We start from the raw sequence: 20,627 nt of genomic DNA, 5'->3' as shown, positions 1-20,627 counted from the left end.
TAATAGAACTTTGCCTTTTTACTGACTTTGAAAATTCATCCTTATGATATTTTAAAGGGATATTAATGTATTCAAGTATTCTCCTTAATCAATTCACTTGAATGTTTCAGTATAAATTATTTAAACATATAAACACTATATTTATTCATCAAGCAAGAATTATAAAGTTCCAGGAAATGAACAAGTGTTAAAAAGGAATTATAAATATTTTCTTTAAAAAATACTAGTACAGGTGAATTGAAGATAATGTATGAAACTCATGATTCTTTGCATTCAGACTTCAAGTTCTAGTGAATGATGAGGTTTCTAAGGTGAAACAAAGTAATCACTACTTGAGCAATAAGACCCAGTGATCCCATTCTATTGCTTAGTATCTGAACACCATCCTAAAATGATTATAAAGAATATAAAAAGTTACATGTTTTTCAGGAAGAACATGTAACATGAGATTAGATTATGAGACAAAATGTCATTAAGGAAATCCAGATAAATAAGTTCATTTGATGAATACCAGCTGTCATGTGGAGCTGAAGATGCTCCTCACCAGGTTGCCTAAGGCCCCCTTCACATCTTTATTCCTCAGAGTATAGATAAAGGGGTTGAGTGTAGGGATGACAACGCCATAGAAAAGAGCCATAAATTTTGGCTGGTCCCTTGAGATGGAAGAAGGGGGCTGAAGATACATGCTAATGGCTGGGCCATAAAATAAGGAAACTATAATGAGGTGAGTAGAACATGTACCAAAAGCTTTCTTCCTGCCCTCAGAAGATTTAATCTTCAATATAGCACGTCCAATAGTAGCATAGGAGGCAAGAATTAAGCACAGAGGAACAGCTATTATAAAAATGCAGGCCACAGAGAGCGCAAGCTCATTTGCTTCCTTTTCACCACAGGCAGTCTTGATCAGAACTGGAATCTCACACAACAAGTGATCCAGTTGATTGATGCCACATAGGGGCAACTGTAATGTAAAAGTGGCTTCTGATATGGCATAAGTAATTCCACACAGCCATATAATGGACACTAATAGGAAACAGAGACGCTGGTTCATGATGAGGGTGTAATGCAGAGGTCTGCAGATGGCCACGTAGCGGTCAAAGGACATAATTGCCAGCAGAAGACATTCTGTGGCTCCCATTGTGCTGAATAAATAAAGCTGAAGAGCACACCCCACATAACTAATTGTCTTCCTAGAACTTCCCAGGTTAAAGAGCATCTGGGGGACGATGCTGGTGGTATAGCACATGTCCAAAAAGGAGAGGTTGGTGAGGAAGAAATACATGGGGCTGTGGAGCCGGGGGTCCAGTCTGGACACCAAAATGATGGCGATGTTTCCCATCATGGCGACGGGGTATGTCACTAGAAGAATTACAAATAAAGGAAGTTCTAGCCACGGTAAGTCAGCAAAACCTAATAGAATGAACTCCTGAGGATGACTTTCATTAATGAATACCATCTTCATTAATTTGCTTTTCCTATAGTACAGAAATGGGAAGAAGGAATTATGAGCAGCAGGAATGCACTATAACATATCTGTTATCCATTACTAGAGGCTAGATTGTACTGACTCTTTGGGAAATAGTATCAATGGTCTTGTACCAAGTTATCTCATTTCTTCTCACAACACTACCAATTAAAATCAGCTACCTTCAACAAATAACATGAACCCTCTGGAATGAAATTCATTCCTCTGTATAATAAATCTACTTACATGAATTGCAACTGGGATTGGATGTAAAGAAGTTGCTGAAAATTGGCAAAGAATATGTTTCAAACTTTGACTATATAAAAATTAGGACAATAGGTAGTTGAATAAATATTACTTCCTATACTCAAGCATTTTACAGAATGGGTGTGGCATGCTTTTAGACTGCTGTGGTCTAAGGCATTGCTAAACTATTAGGAAGAGTTAAATGATTGAAGAAAACTAGAAGAAACCATGAAGCTATTAAAAACAAAACCAAAAAACCAAAAAACAACACCTCAAGAAAGCTCTGTCCAACCTCATCACTCAGTGTAGTAATTGTATCTAGGGGGAGTTAAACATTCTTTGTTAGTAAATGATCTACCTAAGCTATTTGGAATGGAACAAGGATTCAAAAAACTTTCAACCAGCATTTTTCTCTATCTCTAGTAGAGGCAGTTGACTACAATGAGAAGGTTTACTTACCCTGTTCAAGGATTTGACTTTTCAATTTTTTCTTGCTTAATTACTTAGTTTGAGCATTGGGTATTTGATTTTATATACTGAATTTGAATAAATTCATCCAACTTGTAGGAATTTTCAGTGGTCATAATACTGAGTTAGGCAGTATTATGACCACTGATTATGTATAGTTAAGCCTGCATTTGTGAACTCCAGGTAACTAGATAACCAGGTAACTGGATAAACCAGTATCTCAGCTCAGAGTCATTCAGATCCACAAGCTATTTTACATTTTGAGGACACGCATATTCTTTTGTTTTTTAGCAAAAAAAAGGGCACATTTGAAATATCAAAGTCCAGTACTTGTGTAAGGCAGCATTGTGTGAAATTAAATGAAGTAATGAAGGATTTTGTTTATATTGTGTTAATCCTTTAATGGTGAAGTGTTTTGTGAAAGCCACATCTGTGTGACATTCAGATGGCAATGAAAGATAGCATTCAATGACAAAACTCCAAGTTACCCTCAAGCCAGTTACATTATTATTGTCTCTAAGCACATTTTGATATTTTTTCATTGAATGTTCAAAACCATCCTGTGATATGCCACACAAAGCGACTCAGTGCATTTTGATTATGCAGCGTCCTAGACAGAGGTGTCCAATAACAATGATGATCCCAACTAATCTTAAGAATCTCTGTTTGTCAAGTATTTCTATAAGGGTTTTGTATCAATTCAACCAATTAGTACCTACACAAAACTTATGATAAGTGAAATTTTATTATATATGTTTCACTATGTTCGTAATCACTCATTTCTATATTCTGATACTCACTGAGAAAATTATAAATATCAAATAGTTATGAATGCCTTAAAGAAGGGAATAAGATAGCCAGCTTAAGAGTTTAGAGTTACAGTGGAAGAGTCTTCTTCACTTTCTAGGTTTTTGGTAATGTTGACCTTTTGATGAGTTAGTGTTCATTCAGATTTCATGGTATCAACCAAGGCATATACACATTTATATATTCTATCTTGCACAGTAAAGCCTTAAAATTACCTTCCTATATCAGACAGCCACTGGGCATTATTCTTTCTCACTTTTGGTACTTTCCAAAGTTGCATTCTCCTTTAGGATGCTTTTGAAGAGATTTCTAGAATTTGCTCCATCCACCTAAAAATAAAAAAAGAGTAAACAGAAAGCATCTCCAAGAATGTTTCCTGAATGAACATGACTACTCTATTTGATTTAAATTTTTAAAAATATCAGCTAGGAAGAGAACACAGAGTCTTCCTTGTGCATGACAGGCAAACAGACTTACTTGATATTATTCAAGGTTATTTTTAGCAAATGTTTAGATACTTTTCAGTCTGTTTTTATGGCAAAAATTCTATTTTGTAGTTGGGATATGAATACAAATTCAAAAATAAATATTTAAGTATTCCAAATCTATCCACATTAGCTTTTAATTTATCTATGACATCTATTGTCTATTGTCTATTGTCTTTGCTCAAGGCTATTGCGCTACCACTTTAAGCCACAACTCACTTTCAGTTTTTGAGTGATTAACTGAAGATGAGTCTTATGGAAATTTTCTGCCCAGGATAGCTTTGAACTGTGATCCTAAAAACTCAGCTTCCTGAGTAGCTAGAATTAGAGGCATGAGCCACTGGCACCCAGCTATATTTCAAAAATTTAAAGAGCAATTGTAGCTTTCCTCAGTGAACTCTTCATAATCATTTATACCTACCATTAATGAGTGTGATCAGTAAAATAGTCTTTCAGCAATTTTATTAAATTTATATTGTTTTTAATTATGCTTTTTATTATTTACTGTATTAATTGCAGCCTTTTCTTGAGAATGATCATCACTTCTGTCAAGAGATAAAATTAAAACACATTTAGTTCTGGTTTTACTAGCTTTATTTGCACTTTATGAATCAGGATATATTACATTCAATAATGCAAACTGGATAACAGTTGAGACGTCAGTTTTGTTGGGTAAATGAAGAAATGTTATATTTGAAAAAAAGCGGCTAGTATGTAAGGTATTATTATTATTTCTTAATGGAAAAACTAAAGAGGATATTCTTATTTTGTCAACTCAGGTAGACAGTAATCTCCTGTTTCAAAATTTCTGATCCATTTGAAGATCTGTTTGCTTTTCAAAACTTCAGTTTGTGTGGTATTTAGTATCAGCGACCCTAATTTGGTTTTATCTGGTATTTTTTTTATTCCCTTGTTTACCTTACAAAAGTCACGATGCTACTATTGTCCAGTAAGAGCTTGTATTCCATTTTATGGACTGGAGTCTGCTCTGATTAACGGATTGCAAATAAAACTATTAAATTTAAATGCTTTTCCTATTGTTATAAGTGAGAGACTGAAAACGAGAGTATGTCATGAAAAGAAATATAGTTGTTCAAGAAGCCACTGTATCATAAAAAGAAATATAGTTGTTCAAGAGGCCATTGAAATAGTTATTTCCTAAGTTTAGGAAAGATACCCTTAGATGCAATGTTCTGTCTTTCACATACGTCGTAATCACCCTGGTCTACACAATTGAACCTTTCTTAGGAATGCTTATAGACAAATACATAGGGTTCTATGCAAGTGTATATGAATGTTTTAATTGAAATATGGTAGATTCAAGTGACAACTCAGTGTATGCAAGTGTATATGAATGTTTTAATTGAAATATGGTAGATTCAAGTGACAACTCAGTGTAATTCCTTAGAAAGTCAAAAGCAAAGTAAAACAAAATAAACAGTGGAAAGTGGGTTCTGGAAAGGGGTGGAGTGGGGGTCAAGGGATAAGGTTAGACAAATAAAGAGAAGAAGGGGAGAATGCATTCAGGAATTCAGTGTGTAGTCTATACAAGTAAGAAGATTGAGGGAAGGGGTAAGTAGGAGAGGGAAGTGAGAATGTTGAAAGGAGTGGCATTGATCAAGATGCATCTCATTCATAAACTGCTTTATCAATGGTTATATAAATGTAACTGGTTAGTGGTAAATAGTGAACATGGTAACTCATTTGTACAAGAAAAGATAAAAGAAAGTTAGTGAAAAATGCATGGTCTAGAAAACAAATCATTTTACTTACCATTTTTGAGTTATTCTTCAAGAAAACATGAATGAACTTATTGGAATTTTTCTTACGAGAATTAAGAAATCTTAACTGCATAGATGAGCATAATATTTATAAATTAGCTTAAAAACTTGTTCTTTTCAAGTGATAAAGGGTTCCAAAAAGGAAAGACATGATTTTTGAAGATCATAGTAGAAAATATGTGGGAGACTTTGTGTGTGTACTATTTGTATGCTATTTCTAAAACCTCTTGGGAATGGTTTTCTAACAGACCATTATATATGTATATCTCAGCTGAATTAACAGAGAATGTTCCTTGGGACAGAGTTCTTTATGGAAAATACAATTAGTTACGTGCTGATTTATATTGGAAACAAGTATCTCCTATTGTTAGATATGTTTTTAAATGAATTCAATTCCCTGTCACTGACCATTTGCTATATTTTACTGATGTATCTATGTAAGAATGTATATATTTCACTTTTTTTGTCTGTTATGGAGCTTGAACTCTGGGCCTGAGCGCTGTCCCTCAGCTCTTCAGCTCAAGGCTAGCATTCTACCACTTGAGCTACAATGCCACTTCTGGTTTTCTGGTGGTTTATTGGAGATAAGAGTTTCACAGACTTTCCTGCCCGGGCTGACTTTGAACTGCAATCCTCAGATCTCAGCCTCCTGAGTAGCTAGGATTACAGGTGTGAGCCTGGCGCTTGGATTACACTTGTCTTTTTTTTTTTTTGGTCCATCATGGGGTTGAACTCTGGGCTTGGGCACTGTCCCTCAGCTCTTCGGCTCAAGGCTAGCGCTCTACCACTTGAGCCACAGCGCTACTTCTTTCACTTTTGATTAATAGTATCATATTGTTACTCAGTACAGTATGGTGTTTGGGTACATACATATACTATGTGTTGATCAGCAGAAGTTATCCATTATCTAGTTTATCATTTATTTATGATAAAGATATTCAAGGGCTGGAAAGGTGGCTCAGTGGTAGAGTGCTTGCCTAGTATTCATGAGGCCCTGGGTTTGATTCCTCAGCACCATATAAGCAGAAAAAGCTGGAAGTAGCGCTGTGGCTCAAGTGGTAGAGCGCTAGCCTTGAGCTGAAGAGCTGAGGGACAGTGCCCAGGCTCAAAGTTCAGGTCCCACAACCAGCAAAAAAAAAAAAAAAAAAAAAAAATTCAAAATATTTTCTAGCTCTTTTCACTTATATTATTTCTAAACAATTTTCACCTTCTATATAATAGAACACTAACGAACATTAACTCTTTATTTCCTTGATAAATATGACTTTTCTAACCACTAAGTAACTTAGTACTAGTTGTAAGATACTAAGTGGATACCATTTTCTTATTGGAGAAATAGATGACAGATTCTGTTTCACCCTGTGGATAATCTGTTCGCTTTGCTGATGATTTCCTTGCTATGAAGATATTTTTTTCTTTTGTTGCCTATGCTTTTACATTGTGGTCCAATGCTGAGATCAGTGTCACAGAGTATTTTTCCTATATTTTCTTCTAGTACTTTTAGAGTGTTGGGCTTTATGTTTAAGACTTTCATGCATTTTGTGTTTATTTTTGTTTATGATAAGAGTGATGGATCCAGTATCATTTCTCTATAAACACATATCCAGTTTCCCAGTACCATTTTTTAAAAGGAGTATATCTTTGCTCATATGTATATGCTTGTCATGATGATTAAAAATTATTTGATTGTGTGTGAATTTACTTCTGGTTTTTCTATTTGGCCTTTATGTCTATTTATATGTAAGTATCATGCCCTTTGCAGCTTGTACTTCTTAGTATATTTTGAATCCAGGGGTATGATACTCCAGCTTTATTCTTGCTACACATTGCTTTGGCTGCTTTGGATCTTTCATGGCTCCATATAAATTTTAAAATTCTTTTTTCTATAACAGCCAAATATGATATTGAACACTAACTTGAAGTATGGGGAGACTGATTCTAGGACCCTAGTTACGGAAATCCAGAAATTAAGTACCTTATGTAAAATGGCACAACATTTGTATACAACCTATACACGTTCTTCTATATGGTTTCAATTATATCTAAATTAATTTAAATGCTCAGCAAGTGCAAATTTCATGTAGACAGTTATTATTCAAAAGCTCTATGGGATAATGACAAGTTCAGCACAGCCTAACTATATTGCAATTGTCGAATTATTTGTTACAGAATTCATAAACTTGGAGGGCTAATTCCACAATTACATAAGGAATCAGGAAAAATTAAGCAGATGTAGTTTAAATAAATGATTTTTATTCATTTTTAATATTAATAAGGTTTTCTAATTGTGAAAATACCATACAGAGGGGTTACAATTACATGAGCAAGGTAATGAGTACATTTCTTATCAAGCATTGTTGCCTCCCCTTTTGTTTTCCCTTACCATCCCTGCCCTCCACCCCCCCACCCCCACCCCCACCTCTGCCAAAGTTGTAAAGTTCGTTTTTCAAATATAACGTCTTGTACTTCTCATTGCTGCAATGGGTCCACCTATATCCCTATATAAATGATTTGTTTTTCCCTTCCCCTCCACAAATTATACCAACATCAAATACAGTGAAAACAGGGGTTATATCATGGGGGGAGGGACATACAAAGCAACAAAAAATCATCTTATAAATATGTTAGAAATAATTGCAATAAAGAAAAAAATATTTGAGTCCTTATCTTGGGGCTCATTTTGCTTAACATATACTAGTTATTACAAATAAGGGAAACCATGGGACCTATGTTTCTTTGGGACTGGCTTCCTTCACTTAATATAATTTTTCCAAGTCTTTCCATTTCCCAACAATTGGGCAATGTCATTCTTTCTGATGGAGGTATAGAATTTCATTGTGTATATATACCACATTTTCTTGATCCATTCATCTACTGAGGGACATCTGGGTTGGGTCCATATCTTAGCTATGGTAAATAATGCTGCAGTAAACATAGTTGTGCTGGTAGCTTTAGTATGGTCTTGTTTGTGATCATTTGGGTAAATGCCCAAAAGTGGTATTGCTGGGTCATAGGGGAGCTCTATGTGGAGTCTTTTGAGGAACTGCCATACTACTTTCCACCAACAATGCAATAAGGTTCCCTTCTGTCCACATCCCCTCCAGCATCTGTTGTTATTACAATTCTTGATTATAGCCATTCTAACTGGGGTGAGGTGGAATCTCAATGTTGTTTTGATTTGCACTTCTTTTATAGCTAAGGAGGTTGAGCATTTCTTCATGTGTCTATTGGTCATCCTTCTTTCTTAAGATATCTCACATGATATTTCATGATGTCTAATCAGATTTGTTTTTTATTGTTGTTTTTGCTATTGAGTTGTTTGAGTTTCTTATGTATATTGGGAAGTAAGCTATACTCAGATAAATAGTTCTATATGTTGTCTTTGTACTGGAATTTTTTCTGAGTTTACATTGGTTGTGAAACTTTAGCAATGGTGTCTAAAATGTAATGAACATATAGAGTTACAATTACTGAGTTCATTATCTCCTTTCTAAATTGGACAAGTGGTAGTTGACAAAATATTTCTTTATTGTGTATCATTTCAAAAAACTTTTTTTGTGCTGGTTCTAGGGCTTGAATTTAGGGCTTGGCATGGTCCTTTAGTGTTCTTATTCAAGTGTGATACACTACTGCTCAAGACACACTTCACTTTCAGCTTTTGAATGATTGAGTGGAGATAAGAATCTTTTAGACTTTCCTGCCTGGGCTGACTTTGAACCACTATCTCCAGCACTCAGACTGGAGTAGCTAGGATTACAGGTGTGAGTCACTAGTACCCAATGGTTTTACTTTTTAATATCAGTATCTTTACCATCTGCCAGCTGATCCTTAGGCAGTGCAATGTCTATTATACTATATTTCATTAATATGAGAATTCCACTACTCTTACAACTTTCTATAATTGCGAGCATTATGCTAAGTTAGAACTCATTATGAAAACTTTTGAACTTTCAGCTACTTGAAATAATGAAAGTTTACTTTTCACTGATGCTACTTGTCTATCAATATAGAGCTCTACATTGTCATCTATCTGTCTCAGAGTCATTAAGGGCTCTCTAACATCATTTTGATTGGTAGAGGGAAAGAAAATATAGATCTTTAAGGTTATCAACAAGAAGTAACCCACACAATTTTCCTTACACTTTGTTGGGAAAACAAATTAAGCAACAGAGTGTGCTTACAATGGGGCGAGTAAATACAATTCTATTATCTCTCTAGAGAGGTGTGTGTGTGTGTGTGTGTGTGTGTGTGTGTGTGTGTGTGTGTGTGTGTGTGTGTGTGTGACTGTGTATGGAGGGGGAAATCAAATATTTATGGCTATACATTTTCCACACATGAAAAACAAATACTCGTCAAAGCACTGTAAGAAATAAAACAGGAGTTAGATAATATTTCTTTATAAAATGGCAAATGTCTCAAAAGTTACCAATTAAGAGTTTACAAAAATCATGAACTAAACACTCTCATGTGCTGTGTACAGAGACTGTAGGAATGTGGAATGCTATACAATTTTTGCAGTGCCATTTGGCACTGTGTATTAATGCTTAGGTTTTCTAAGAAATGTATAATTTGAACCAGAAATACAATTTCTAAATATATGAGATGACATTTTAAGCCTGATTCACATGTGTTGACTTCTTTATGCATTATTTATAGCAGTCAAAACAAAGAATTTAAATATTTAACAATACAGAAATACCAAATGAATTTTGTATACCTGCATGGGAAAGTTAATTTGTAACTGTTTAAGTTATCCTTTCAGGAATATTGGAGTATACTTTAAGATTTAGTACACACAGAGAACAGATAAATCCATGAAAATAAATTATAAATTCTTTGACAGTGTGTGGAGTAGTGCATAAACTTTAAGAATATTGTTAGAAATATAGAAATGATATATAGAAAGATAGAAACTCGAGAATGGAAATCATGGATCAGACAGATATTCATGGTTTCTGATTTGCATTAAAACAGCTTTAAAAGAAGGCTTTGTGGAGGAGGGGAGGAGCGTTTTGCTTTTGGATGTTTTGAGTTTGAAATGCATTGCATGCATTCAACAAGAGATCGCAATGGTATATTCTAGATTTGGAAAAACTTTTAAATTACACCTGTGTTGGAAAACTACAACTATTTTCGTTTGCTTTGAGTGTGCTGTATTTATTTCTTTTGGAGAAAACTTTTAAGCATTACACATTCAAATTATCTCCTTTTTCTATGTTTTTAAAATATTACTTCATATATACACACATATATGAGCTATGGTTTGTTTTTTAGGTTTTCAGTGATTTTTCTACTGCAGATCCTACCCCTTATACTTCAGTTTTCCAGCCATATTTACTGAATGAAATTGAATCTTTAATTGTATCTCATGTTCTTTGTACTGTAAAAATCATCTATAAAATATATAAACTATATAAAATTATCTAAAATTTCTGAAATACTTTACCTGTAATACTTGCTCTGTTGGCTAAAATATCACCTCATCTATGACCTTATGTTGCCAACTCTGAATAATTATTTAAGAGCTTTAGGTTCAGGGTTACTTCCTTCAGGAACTAGAGATTTTCATCTGTAGAACTGTGAGGTTTCTTTCCCCTCAGATCTGCTACTATATCACAAACAGCAAATGCACATTGAATGACTACATAAAATGATGAATAAATCCACTCATATCTGTATGAGAAAATTGTTTGCTATTAACAAATGTATTCACAGTCAGTTTTATAATTTAGGGGACATCCCATATGCTTGGGATAGAATTTAGGAAAAATAAGGAATTTGACAAAGGGAGAACAATGAGTATTCATAGAAATAATAGTATTCACAGAACAATAGTATTCATAGGGGATAGGTTGAAAATAGATTTGGAAATGAAGTGTAGCCGAAATGAGTTTCTAGAGAAAATGTACACTAACCTAGCTTAAGCCCTGCTTGATTTGAGTCAAACTACATGATTAGAACAGTTTTGGAAAAGTACATGTAATGGATCTTAGCAAGGATATTAAAGATTTGGATTCTGAGTGGAAAACTTTTGTTGAGATCTCCAATTATTTAATCATTAAAACACAGGCCAATCCTTAAGTAAGGAACAGAAAAGATGTTTCTAGAGCAAACAGAAAACAAGTGGAAAGGCTAAACATCCAAATACTGTGACTCCTATGACATTGGTAGGCAGAAATTAACTTGACTTAGACCAAAGAAGCAGAGTGCATGTAAGGACTTCAGGGTGGCCAAGGGATTTGAAATTAACCAATAATACGATCTTTTCATTTATCTTGAATAAAGGGAGAATGCTTTCTCTGTTGGTAGAAATCAACAAAACCATGAGAGCCTAGACCATAGGAAAATCCCTGAAAACATTAGCTCTATTTCAGTGGATGATGTCTCTGATGATGTCCTCACAATGGTGTACTTCTTATTTCTTACAGAAAAAGATTCTGGACATCACCCTCTTGAAGGCATCTTTCATGTCTTTGTTTCTAAGGCTGTAGATGAGTGGGTTCAACATGGGTGTGATGATCCCATAGAAGAGAGAAACCATCTTTCCCCAGTCCTTGGAAGTGGATGAAGGTGGCTGGAGGTACATATAGATGGCTGTTCCATAGAAGAGAGACACAACAATCATGTGGGATCCACAGGTCCCGAAAGCTTTGCGCCTTCCTTCTGCTGACCTAATTTTTAATACGGCTTGAGCTATGAAGCCATAGGAGATGAGAATCAATGTCACTGGGATTAGCAGAATTAAGACACTGAAGAAAAAGAGCTCAGCCTCAATAGGCTTCGTGTCAGCACAAGACAACTTGAGAAGAGCAGGGACCTCGCAGAAAAAGTGGTCCACCTCCCGATGACCACAGCGCGGCATACTCAGGGTTAAGGAAGACTGCAACAGCGAGTTACTGAAGCCAGTGAGCCAGGAGAAAGCTGCCATCCTCAGGCAGAATGCGCGATTCATGATGACTACATAGTGGAGAGGTCGACAAATGGCCACAAATCTGTCAAAGGACATGACCACCAGGAGGAGACATTCAGTAGCACCCAAGGCCAGGAAGATGATGAGCTGGGCCACACAGCTACCATAGCTGATGGTGTTTTTGTTGTGACAAATATTTGCCAACATATGAGGGACTGTGGTGGTGGTGTAGCAGAGGTCTAAGATGGAGAGATTAGTGAGAAAGAAATACATGGGTGTATGAAGTTTGGGATCCAGGAGGCATACTATCATGATGGACACATTACCAAAGATGGTGAATGTGTAGGATAGTAAGAGGACCACCAAAAGAGGTGTCTGTAACCAGGGCCTCTCTGAGAAGCCAAGGAGTATAAACCCTTTTGGGAAACTCTCGTTTGTCCAATGCATGATGGTGAATTTATTTTATTTTATTTTTATTCCTAAAAGATACAAGAAAGATGAAGTCAGTAAGTTCTTATTCAATGCTCTTATTGGAACAGAAATTGTATTTCTAAACACAGAAGTGGATTTATAAATAAGCCTCAGGAAATACTCTATGTTTATCTCATGGTGAAAATCATAACAACTCTTACTTTTAGTAAAACATGTTAGAATTACTTGTTTAAAATGTTTTTTTTTTTTTTTTTGCAGGGGAGGGGGCAACTGGAGATTGAATCCAGGTCTTCAGTTAAACACTATATTCTTTGGTATAGTAAATAGTCCCTGAGTTATCCAGTGTTTAAAGTTAAATGTTATAAAATATATAAAATTAGGTGCATAATGTTTGAATATAAGTCCTCAGTGCATTTCCATTTGTTCCTCTCTCCTTACCTCTTCACCTATCTCAATAAACTTTTCATAAATACATACTGCTTTTAATCAATTAAAAATTTGGAGGGGGTAACAATGCTTGAGAAGAAATGTACTCATTAATTTACTCATCTAACTGTAACCCCTCTATACAGCATCTTTACATTAAAACATTTATGTTGAAATGTTAAGTAAGGTGGAGGCTATAAGCATTGTATTTTAATCTTCGATTTATTTAAATACATTCTGAAAAAAAAGAAAAAAAAGAAATTCTGCTTTTTAGTAATAGCTTCATGGTATATATTTGCACTGTATCTTTCCCTTAAGTACATTTTATGCATGTCCAAGCCCTCAAACAACAATCATAGATATTAGATGCTTTGGTTTATAGTAAAATCTTTCTAGCTCACTTACAATATGAAATAGTGACCAAAAATACCTTTGCTTACAATCAGCAAACATACTTTGATGAAAATAGTAAAACTGATACTTCTCAGTAGCTAACACACACCCTTTCTAATTCTTATTTACAGCAGGTATTCTTTACATTTTTTCTTTTGTTCTTATACTGGAGCTTGAACACAGGCTTTTGGTTGGCTTTTCTACTCACGGCTGGGGCTCTGCCATTTGATCCAAACCTCCAAGTCCAGCATTTTGCTGGTTAATTAGAGATAGAGTCTTGTGTACCAGGCTGGCTTTGAATTGAGATCCTCATATCTCAATATGAGATATCTCAATATCCAGCCTTTTGAATAACGAGAATTATAAGCATAAACCACTGGCACCCAGCACAATAAATATTTTATTGCTACTGTTGTGACACAGGAAGAAAAATCTGTACACTCAGTAAAGGTTATGCCAAGCCTCAAATCCAGAATTATGAGATTCTTCTTTCTTTGTATAATATTTTCCCTGAACATACAGATAGCACAAAAATGACTGCATACATCAGAAAAGTAATCATAAAATAAGAACTCTGCCAAAAATCATATATTCAAGTTGATTTCCTTCTTTTTGCAGAAGTTAACAGTTGCTTGGTTTTAGGGCTTAAGCTCACCTAAATTGCTGCAAACTACTTTGCATTTTAAGCATAATATCTTTGAGATGACTTGCACTATTCAAATTTATTAACATATAAATATAGGATACAAGATAAAATAAGACAATTTGGCATTTTACTACAAATGATGACTACACATGAAGAGGTATTTCATCATTCATAATGATGTATCAACATGTCTCTAAGACTTATCGCCTTCAAATTTTATTGGTTTTTAAATTTGTGGTTTTAATTTTGGGTTTTAGTTAAAGACATACATTATTTCTTGGTAAACATCAGTTGCACACCTTCAACTGCAGAATAAAAGAGGATAGTATGTTAGACTGTTTTGAACTGTCACATAAATTTAAAGATAGCCCGTTGGCAGTATATACAGAGATATAGCAAATAAATGTTCATTTCAACTAGTGAAAAGATAATAATTAGTTCCAATAAATACATTGGACACTGATTATTTAATGCACCGTATGATGTGGGCGAGGTGATCTTGAGAGACCTTTCTCATTTACCATAACATAATTGTCTGTAGTAGATATACCACTCACCTTCTTTTTCTAAGTGTCAAAGACAGAGCTGTACCTTTCTTTGCACCATGTGTGGAAGGAGGTCTGGCCCAAGGGCAGATTGATAAATGTAAGGGCGTTTAGAGTTTTCAGCCATTGTGACTTGCTTATTCAGCTACCTTTTGCACTCCAAGCAAGAATAAAATTAAGATGCAGCTGGGGCTGCATCAAGACCATAAAATGAGGGAAAAATTCTTATGATGAGAGTCAAGTGAATTCCAGATCCTGTCATGAACTCTCCTTACTAGGATCTCAATGGCTTCCTATACTGAGAGACTGATTCTGGAAAACATTAGCAACATTGCTGCCTTTTCAAAAAGCAATGAATATTTAGTATGGGCCTACTGTTCATACAACGATGTCCTCTATCCTGAGGGATTTCAAGGTCCCTCAAGTTTAATTGGTCAGTGCGTCCAGAGAGACAATCAGTGACTGTTTCCAACTATGTTGGTGGCATAGTACTGGCACAAAAGTTGTTTCATAATTTCTACACGTCATTTGAACACTAGGATCATAAAATATAAACCATGAAAAATAAAAATAAGTTTAGAATTGTTTGAACAGAAAGAAAATGTGTAAATAAACTCACAGACCTATAATTCTCCTTAGTGTCAGTGTAAAATAATATGATACTACTTCTGTGAAAAATATACACATCTATACTGTACTTAGTTTGAACTAAGGGCCTTGGCTTTACTTGGCATTTTTATTTATTATTTTATTTTATTTTTATTGTTTGGGGGTCCGGTCGTGGGGCCTGAACTTTGGGCCTGGGTGCTTTCCCTCAGCTCTTCAGCTCAAAGCTAGCGCTCTACCACTTGAGCCATAGCGCCACTTCTGGCTTTTTTCTTTTTGCATATGTGGTGCTGGGGAATCAAACCCAGGGCCTCAGGCATGCAAGGCAAGTGCTCTACCACTGAGCCACCTTCCCAGCCCCCTACTTGGCATTTTTATTAATGGCTTTTGCTCTGTCACTTGAATCACACCTCTAGTTCAGCTTTTTGGTGGTTAATTGGAGGTAAGAGTCTCATGGATTTGTCTGCGCAGGCTGAATGTGAACTGAAATTCTCAGATCTCATTCTTCTGAGTAACTAGGATTATAGATATGAGCTACTGGTGCCAAGAAGAAAATAATACTTTTGTCCTTTACTGACTCTTGCAATGTGTAATTTTGGAGTACACTTGTCAGCGAAGAGCAAAATAAGATATTGTATCAAACACAGTCACACACTGAATTAAGATGTAACACACTGAAATTGAAGATGAGCAGTCAAAATCATGAGGCAGAAAAAATAGAGATGATATGAGATTGCCACAGGATTAGTTTTTGGGAATAAATTGAACAAGGTGAAAAGAATGACAGCAATTAATAAAAGACTCCCTGAAGGGTTCATTGTATGAGGCTTTGCTGACCAATCTTGGCTAGCTCTGTTTGATACTCTTCTAATAATATAGTCCATGGTCATGATGAGAAATATGACCATCATCCTGGTATTCAAGTTAGACTCTCATCACCAAAACCCCATGTATTTTTTCCTCACCAACTTCTCCTTTTTGAACATGTGCTACATTGTCCCTCAAATGCTGTTTAACCTGGGGAGCTCTAAGAAGACCATCAGCTACATGGGGTGTGTGGTTCAGTACATTGGAGGCTATGGCATGCCTGCTCTTGGCTGTTAGGTCTTTTGAAGACCATGTAGCCAACTGCAGACCCCTGAAGTACACCCTCATAGCATTCAGTGCTTCTGCATCCTATTAGTGTCCTCCCAGTAGTTGAGTGGATTTCCCTATGCTGTCTTTGAGTTCATTCTCACCCTACAATTTTCACTTTGCTGCAAGAACAAGCCGAAGCACTTGTGTTGTTAGAGTCTGGTTATAACAAAGACCACCAGTAGTGAATTAGAAAGCCAATGAACTGCCTTCCTTGTTGCAATATTTTCATAGCAGCTGTCCTCTAAGCTCAATTCTTGCTTAATATGGAAATATTGGAATGCTGTATAAGATGAAATCTTCTGAGGAAAGAAAAAGGCACTTAGGATATGTTCCTCTCATTTCCTCGTAGTTTTCTTATGTTCTGATCCAACCATTAAAGGTGTGAATCATCAGCTCCTTCAGCCTCCACTCCTCCATCACAAGGGACCAACCCAAGGTCACTGCTTCTATAGAAGGTGACTCCTACAGTCAACTCCTTCATCTGCACCTTGAGAAATAGAGTTGTATCAAATGGTGCTGGGGTTTAGTCTTTTGAGGAACCTCTATATGGTTGAAAAAGTGTACATTTCCCACTGTTGGTGGGAATGTCCACCAACAGTGTAATGGAGTTTTCTTTTGGCCAAATCCACTCTAGCATTTGTTACTGTTAGTTTTCTTGATAATGACCATTCTAACAGGGGTGAGATGCAATTCAATGTTATTTTGATTTGCATTTATTTTTTATTTTTTTTTACTGTCAAGGTGGTGTATAGAGGGGTTACAGTTACATAAGTAAGGTAATAAGTGCATTTCTTGTCAAAATTGTTACCCCTTCCCTCATTTTTCTTCTACTTTCCTCCTCTCCAACCCCCCTCATGTTGTACAGATCATTTTCAACAGATTGTTGTTGTTTATGTATGTCACTCTTGCATTGGTTTTCCTCTTGTTCTTTGTTTCACCATTCTGTTGTTCCCCTTCTCTTCTCTAATTCAAATTAACGTATATACAATATCTGGGTAGCAAAACCAAATATAGTGACAACAGGAGATATACCATAGGGGAAAGAACATACAAAAGAAACAAAAAAAATCACATAGTACATTAATTCCTCTCAGTTTAGGTTATTTACTTATTTATCGGGTGGAGAGTGGGTAAAATGGAGCACACACTTCTATTTCATTATATAAGATAGACCAGTATCTTATCTTTTCAGGAGAAACTCGTCTTCTTTGGGACTAATCTATCTTAATGTTTTAGATAAATAATATGACCTGTAGCATGATGACTGCATTGTGTTTTGATCTAGTATATTGGGGCAAAGCTGGAGGGGCTTCCATACTTAAAAAATAGTTTCTATATTGTGTTCTCATAGAGGGTAAATCAAGAGGATTTCTCAATATCTGATTTCTGATTGTTTTCAGCTGAGATTTAGAGGATAGAGCACAGTTAGATGAAGTATGGCTTCCTAGCTCCTTCTCAACCAAACACACCAAGCTTCTTCTGTTGTTCAATCAGTAGTCACTGCTCCACTAGATGACATTATGGATCTGATTTCCAATATGACGTGTTTTGTTATTCTAGTCATTGGTTTGAGAACAAGCTCCCCAGGATTGGTAGCTACAAGGAAGTTATTGATATTATATACCCCCAAACCGGACTTGTGTCTCCAAAGTTTTCTCTACTGTTTCGTAAATTCTTCCCTTACTAAACTTCCATCCACATCTAGTTTGGTGAGTCTGGTCTATTTTCTGTTGTGACTAGGGTGGCTTGGTTCTCTATTCTAAATTGAGATAATTTCTCCCCTTTCAGATTAAAATTTTTTTTAATTGGCAAGGAATTCACATATCAACACTGTGGATATAACATTTTGAGAACATGACTATTGTATAATGAATAAACCTAGTGGTTAGCATATGTATTACTTTACAGTGGTGATTTGTATGTGTGTGTGTGTGTGTATGTGTGTGTGTGTGTGTGTGTGTGTGTGTGTGTGTGTGTGTGTGTGTGTGTGTGTTAAAATACGCATATCTACTCAGAATCTGTCAATACATATTGCTGTTATATAGTCAGCTTGGTGTGGACAAAACAAATCTAACTGAAAGCTACTATAGGATCAGATTCATGATTTATTCAAAATAGACAGAACATGAAGAGCGGCCAAGGTTGTACACATAGACACACAATTCTCTAATGATGAAATGTTTCTCCAGTGACATTGACAAGAAACCATTGGCAAATGTTATTGTGAGGATTACTTTGAATGAGTGAACTTGTTTTTCATTTTGTTTCGTTTCTTTTAATGCCTGTCCTGGGGATTGAACTTGTGGCTTGGGAGCTGTCCCTGAGCCTTTTTTGCATAAGGCTAGCTTGTCTATCAATTGAACCACAGCTCTACTTCTATTTTTTGGCTGGTTAATTGGAGATGAGATTGTCACAGACTTTCCTGTGGGGGCTGGCTTCAAACCATGATCCGAAGATGTCAGCCTCCTGAATAGTTAAGATTACAGTGCCTGGCTTTTTAAACTACTAGATAGTTACTCTTTCAGTATACAGGAAGACTAGAGTTAGTCATTCCAAAAAAAGTACATCATCTGAATAATATTTTAATGAGCATAGTTAAACAGTAGGAGGAATGCATGTTTTACAAGAATGATATAGAACATAAGATGAGAATATGATACAGAATGAATTATGAAAAATAAAACCAAAAGAAATCCATTCTAATTGTTAAATAATTATTTTTATGTCTACAAACTGTCACTTGAAACAGAAGAAGCTTCTCCCCAGTTTTCCTATTGCCCCCTTGACATCCTTATTCCTCAGGGTGTAGATGAAGGGGTTGAGAGTAGGAGTCACTACCGCATAGAAGAGGCCCATAAACTTGGGCTGGTCCTGAGAGATGGAGGATGGAGGCTGAAGGTACATGCTCATTCCTGGGCCATAAAATAAGAACACCACAATGAGATGGGAGGAACATGTGCCCAAGGCCTTTGTCCTTCCTTCAGAAGATTTTATCTTCAACATAGTGTGGCCAATACTAGCATAGGAAGCAAAAATTAAGCATAGAGGAATAACTGCTATAAAAATGCATGCTACAGGGAGCGCGAACTCAGCAGCTTCCTTTTCACCACAGGCAATCTTTATTAGAACTGGAATCTCACAAAACAATTGATCCAGTTTATTGTTGCCACACAGGGGCATCTGTAGTACGACAGTGACCTCAAAGACTGCATAGATTGCTCCGCACAGCCACACCATGGATACCAGTAGGATGCAAAAGCAGTGATTCATGATGAGGGTGTAGTGCAGAGGTCTGCAAATGGCCAAGTAGCGGTCAAAAGACATAAGGGCCAAGAGCAGAGATTCTGTGGTTCCCATTGTGCTGAAGAAGTACAGCTGAACTGCACACCCCATGTAGCTGATGGTCTTCTTAGAGTTCCCCAGGTTAAATAGCATCTGTGGGACAACGCTGGTGCTGTAACAAATTTCTAGAAAGGAGAGATTTGTGAGGAAGAAATACATGGGGCTGTGGAGATGGGGATCTAATTTGGACACCAGGATAATGGTGATATTTCCTATTATGGACGTAGGGTATGTTATCAGAAGAAGAATGAATAGAAGAAGCTCTACCCAGGGTTGGTCAGCAAAGCCTAGCAGAATGAATTCTCCAGGGTGACTCTCATTAATAGCTGCCATTCTTTTCAACTTGTTTCACCTAAAATAAGGATGTGGCAAAAAAGGGAGAAGCATTATTTGCAATAACTAATATATGTCTAGGATAATCTTATCAGATAATCAGAAAAGCTCAAAAGCTATGTACATAAGACCATATAAGGTCTTATATGAGCTTTTCTGCTAAGTGAAATGAATCCCAAGATATGGACACAGAGGTTTTCTTTGTTGTTGCTGTTTTTATGTATTATGTGATTTTTTTGTTTCTTTTGTATGTTCTTCCTCCTATGGTATACCCCTGTTGTCACTGTATTTGATTTTGGTACATTGCATCATGTATATACATTTATCTAATTTGGTGAGGTGAAGGGGAATTGCAAAATGCTGAGACAAGGACACAGGATGACTCACTGCAACAAACAGACTCACAAGACACTATGTTGGAAATTAACATTACAGTTTCAGCTGGGGGTAGGTGTATGAGGGAGGTAGAGGAGAGAAAGGATAGTAGGAGAAAAACAAAGGAGGGGGTAACAATGCTCCACAAGAAATGTACTCAGCATTCATGAAACGGTAACCCCTCTGTACAGCATCTTTAAAATAAAATAAAATTTTAAAAAGATAAAAGG

At 36.0% G+C, this 20,627-nt stretch overlaps 3 protein-coding genes across 3 annotated transcripts; all 3 read right to left on the bottom strand.

Moving 5' to 3' along the window:
- Positions 1–517: 517 nt before the first annotated feature.
- Positions 518–1,456, bottom strand: LOC138827983 (olfactory receptor 2B11-like). Its single transcript, XM_070023557.1, has one exon. It carries the CDS (start codon positions 1,454–1,456, stop codon positions 518–520), a length of 939 nt encoding a protein of 312 aa, XP_069879658.1.
- A 10,211-nt stretch (positions 1,457–11,667) lies between these two features.
- LOC138827809 (putative olfactory receptor 2B3) lies at positions 11,668–12,609 on the bottom strand. The gene has a single exon (XM_070023422.1). The coding sequence runs from the start codon at positions 12,607–12,609 to the stop codon at positions 11,668–11,670; it is 942 nt and encodes a 313-aa protein (XP_069879523.1).
- Positions 12,610–19,083: 6,474 nt separating this feature from the next.
- Positions 19,084–20,022, bottom strand: LOC138827808 (putative olfactory receptor 2B3). The gene has a single exon (XM_070023420.1). The coding sequence runs from the start codon at positions 20,020–20,022 to the stop codon at positions 19,084–19,086; it is 939 nt and encodes a 312-aa protein (XP_069879521.1).
- Between the last annotated feature and the right edge of the window lie 605 nt (positions 20,023–20,627).

This window comes from Dipodomys merriami, unplaced genomic scaffold (assembly GCF_024711535.1).
Source record: "Dipodomys merriami isolate MVZ:Mamm:240054 unplaced genomic scaffold, mDipMer1.0.p SCAF_16, whole genome shotgun sequence".
In the NCBI taxonomy this organism is placed as follows: Eukaryota; Metazoa; Chordata; class Mammalia; order Rodentia; family Heteromyidae; genus Dipodomys; species Dipodomys merriami.
Note: the sequence above shows the minus strand (reverse complement) of the source record. Positions and strands in the feature narration are given on the sequence as shown.

Bases quoted from the DNA above. Each gene is read 5' to 3' on its own strand.
- LOC138827808 (XM_070023420.1), bottom strand. From the start codon at position 20,022: ATGGCAGCTATTAATGAGAGTCACCCTGGAGAATTCATTCTGCTAGGC.
- LOC138827983 (XM_070023557.1), bottom strand. From the start codon at position 1,456: ATGGTATTCATTAATGAAAGTCATCCTCAGGAGTTCATTCTATTAGGT.
- LOC138827809 (XM_070023422.1), bottom strand. From the start codon at position 12,609: ATGCATTGGACAAACGAGAGTTTCCCAAAAGGGTTTATACTCCTTGGC.